This window comes from Antennarius striatus, chromosome 3, assembly GCF_040054535.1.
Source record: "Antennarius striatus isolate MH-2024 chromosome 3, ASM4005453v1, whole genome shotgun sequence".
In the NCBI taxonomy this organism is placed as follows: Eukaryota; Metazoa; Chordata; class Actinopteri; order Lophiiformes; family Antennariidae; genus Antennarius; species Antennarius striatus.
In genome coordinates, this window is record NC_090778.1 from 15,818,514 (window position 1) to 15,822,500 (window position 3,987).

Below are 3,987 nucleotides of genomic sequence, written 5' to 3' on the forward strand. Positions count from 1 at the left end.
GGTTTTTAACTTCTTTGGGTGTGTTTACACTGAGTTAAATTAATGATGCATTCATTAAAAACAGAAAAGAAGTAAACTTTGTCATGTAAAACTCTCAGAATTGGGCCAATTATTTTGTTAATTCAGAAGAACAGGGTACGCAGGGTGAATCAACTGGTTTGTGCTGCTCTCTACTGTTATGATCTATGAAGGACACATGTGCTTTAGACTTGAGTAAACCTTGACGTCTGACATTTAGAAAGAAGGAATCACATATTTCTTTTCCCTCTATGGGGAAATTATCTTTACACTCTTTTTAATGGTTGAACATGCATTTTACAGTATATGCGAGTACAGGTCCCTGAAACATACACATACCAGGGGCCTGTAAGCATGCGATTAATACACACAGTGGGGTAGCGACTTCTTGGTGCGCCCCAAATGAGCAGCTTGTAAAAGGGATGGTGTCTTGTTCAAGTGCGCCTGGTCAGTGCTCCGGAGGTGAGCTGACACCCCCTACTGTCAACATGCACTCCAAGGATGGCTGGTCGGGAATTGAACCACTGATCTCTGATTATAGAGCACCCACTCTACTGACTGACCTACTGCCACACAGAGATTTCCCGCACTTCTGATGTTTATAGCTTGAAAAATTAAAAATTTCAGTTATTCACAGAAAAGATCTAATGAAAAAACAGAGATCACCCAGGCACTAGTTAATAACACTGATATTATTAATAGATACTAAAAATAATGTTATTAACTAATGCCTTAGTCACTGGACATAAGGAAATTTCCACAGTAGAAAAGAACATCACATTTCTCAGCGATAGTCCATTTTTATAACTTTATTGTCTTTTGTCACACATCAACTCTCTGGTAAAACATGTTTCTTTTTTTTTCTTATTAGATTAGATGAATTTAAATAATCCACACATGTCATTAAAAGTTTTTAAAAATTATGCATACTCTGGAACGTTTCACTAAAATGGGTCCACACACACTGAAGTGAAATTTCTCCAACATTCTGAGGATGTGACTGAGAAGGAAGCCTGTTTAAAGTCACAGTGACATCTAGTGGATTCTTTTTCTTTTCTTTTCTTTTCTTTTTTTAAACATGTACATAACTCAGCTGAATAGTGAGGCTGCCCAATCTGTTTACCTAAAACTTTATTCAAGAAGGAATAGTAACTCAAAATGTGCTCTATCAAACACTTGAGGAGAACGTTACACAGTTATAATAGCAAAAACAAAAGTCTATCATTGGCTCCAGTGAAAAAGCATGTTGCTCACTTCGTGTATGTTGTCATGACTCTCTGTCATATTGTAAACTACAACTACAAGTATTTTATAAGGTTGGATATTTTACATTGAAAGACAGTAGTTCTAATTTAGTAAAGTTAAAGTCCACTTTATTAATCCCTAATGTGTGTGTGTGTGTGTGTGTGTGTGTGTGTGTGTGTGTGTGTGTGTGTGTGTGTGTGTGTGTGTGTGTGTGTGTGTGTGTGTGTGTGTGTGTGTGTGTGTGTGTATACATACACACATATAATGTCTTGTACAGGCCCCTGAAACAAACACTCAACATACTAGTGGCCTGTAAGCATGTGATTAGTATAGCGGGATGTAGGGTGAGGGGCAGCAACTTTGTGGTGCGCCCAATTGAGCAGCTTGTAAGGGGGATGCGCCTTGCTCAAGGATGCCTTGGCAGTGACTGGGAGGTTGAGCTGACACCTCCCACTGTCAGCTCAACCTCCCAAGATGGCTGGACAGGAGCGAGAATCGAACCGCCGATCTCGTGATCATAGGGCACGGGCTCTACCATTGAGCCACTGCGACCCCAACCCACTGTTTGGTGTTTATGGACACACCACACTTATTTTTTCACTCTTGATTACTACATACTTAAGCATGCGTATATGTGTGTACTGGCCACTGAAACACACACACACACACACACACACACACACAAACACACACACACACGTACGACAGGAACCTCGAATAAAGTACTCTGATGGTTACTGGACGTGAACAGTCAATACTGTGTATGTATACAATTCTCAAAAATTTTATTTTTGACTGTCAGTATAATTAAAATCAAAGATATTAAACAAACAAACTGTGGCAAAGACACACATCAAATCTCTTTTGGAACAGGACAAAAGTTTTGGTGCAAAGTTTGGTGGCTGTTGTAGATCAGTTTGTAACTGCAGAAACCACTGACATGAAACTATTGACATGAAACAATCTACATGTCAGCAGCATCAAATGTATTTATCCACCATCAGGAATGCGTTCCCTTAATTCCAGAAACATAGTGACATAAATGGCTCGTCTTTAAGTATTACTAACATGATCACAAATCCGGAGAGTCCCTTCATCAGAACCTTAAGAACTCTGACCTTTGGCATTTAATGTTAAAGCTGCTCTCATGCTGTCTATCCCGAATAAAATAAAACAGTACCGGCCACATATAGTAACTAGTAGTGATACTGTACTACTAGGGCAACACATTGTGAATTAATCAATGTTCAAACTATTTGGTTATGAATAAAATTCAGCATGAAAATGCTCGACATAGAGTACACTTAAGGGTGTGCAGGATGGGTTAAATACACCTTGTGTTTGGATTGGCTCTTGCTGTCGATCAGAAGCAGGTAGTTATTCCTGTGGTGGGAAATAATCTCATCAAGAGAGCCAAAAATCTGAAAAAGTGAGACAAAACGGGAGATGGCAGTTAAATAAAAAGCCTAAAAATCCTCTCCTTTCCTTCACTTTACATCCTATCTAATTATTCCTCACCTCTTCGTTCTTCTTTCCCTCTTTTCCAAGGGCGTAGGCTCGCGTCTCCTCCAAGAAGCGAACAGGAATGTTGTACACCTTCTGCTGGTAGAGCACAGCCAGGGTGTATGGCTGCCGGGCGCTTTGGCCCGAGCTTTGTCGGATGAGAAAGGAGCCATCCTACAGTGAGAGGCAAATCAAGGAACATTTGAGCAACTATACCATGAGAAACAATAAATAAACAGGGTTGGGGCAGAAAAAATTATGGGCTTGGTTTAAAGTAAAAATGTTCCTGCCTTTTTTTGTTTTTAGAAAGTGTCGGTGTTGTTGTTGTTGTTGTTGTTGTTGTTGTTGTTGTTGTTCTACCATGAAATGAAGCATTCCTACTTCTACCTTGTTGAGCCTCAACAGCAGATCTTCAGCCTTCTTCCTGTTACAGTCTCCGGCAAACCAGTCTTTGTCCTGTAATATGATATGAATTTATTACTGAGTAGACAGTCATCCCTCATGAGTGAGATTTTCCACACAGATGAATACTGTACTTCATTCCCATGGTGTTTGGATGCCCTCCTACCCCTAGGTGGGGCTTAAAACAAACAGAAAACATGATGGGTTTCAACGGCAGATTTGGAAAACAGGTCTTTGTCAAATAGTTAAAAATCATACAGTATGTTTGGATTATGTTAAATAGAGAATCTAATTAAGCCATTTATGATGTTCAGTTCCTGAACAGTGTGAGCTTACCCACTGGTTTAGTGTCTGCCATCGCAGGATTTGAAGGGCTGACATAAAGACAGGGAGGTCAATGTTATTCACTGGCTTTAATTCTCATTCATACACTTGTAGATGTAAAAACAAGCCGTAACTGATTAAATAATGTTGATCAGTGCAGTTTTATTGTCTAACAAACCTGTCCAAGCTCTCTTCGATTCTCCACCTCTTACCTTGGTGGAGCTTCCTTCAGAAAGGGCTTCATGTCAGGATTTGGTGGAGAGACTTTAGGGAGAAATGTGGCTTGTCTTACTTCAACTGAGGAACCTAAAGAGTGATGACATGCTCTTCATCGCTGATAAAGTGGTTTATTTTGAATGTGTGCCGCAGTGATTTTTGAAGGTATTTACCTGTTTTTAAGTCATTCAGAAAAGAAAAAACAGAATTCTGGATGGGACAGAATAAAAGTTAGTGAGCTCGCTATCCTGCACAAAAAGTTGAAACCAGCAGTGTCAC

General features: G+C 39.7%; 1 protein-coding gene across 3 annotated transcripts in view; it reads right to left on the minus strand.

Annotated features, from left to right (window-relative positions):
* Positions 1-295: 295 nt before the first annotated feature.
* si:dkeyp-117b11.1 (SH2 domain-containing protein 6) overlaps positions 296-3,987 on the minus strand; it is an 8,731-nt gene continuing 5,039 nt past the window's right edge. The window contains exons 13-19 of one of the 3 annotated variants that reach the window (XM_068309630.1): positions 3,882-3,918; positions 3,705-3,798; positions 3,505-3,542; positions 3,303-3,346; positions 3,057-3,222; positions 2,782-2,940; positions 296-2,684 (exon numbers count right to left, since the gene is read on the minus strand). In XM_068309630.1, coding sequence (XP_068165731.1) covers positions 2,668-2,684; positions 2,782-2,940; positions 3,057-3,222; positions 3,303-3,346; positions 3,505-3,542; positions 3,705-3,798; positions 3,882-3,918 — 555 coding nt within the window. In that variant the 3' untranslated portion in view covers positions 296-2,667. Of the gene's footprint in view, positions 2,685-2,781; positions 2,941-3,056; positions 3,347-3,504; positions 3,543-3,704; positions 3,799-3,881; positions 3,919-3,987 lie in introns of those variants that run through there. The other 2 variants (XM_068309623.1, XR_011034666.1) reach the window with 2 other exon arrangements.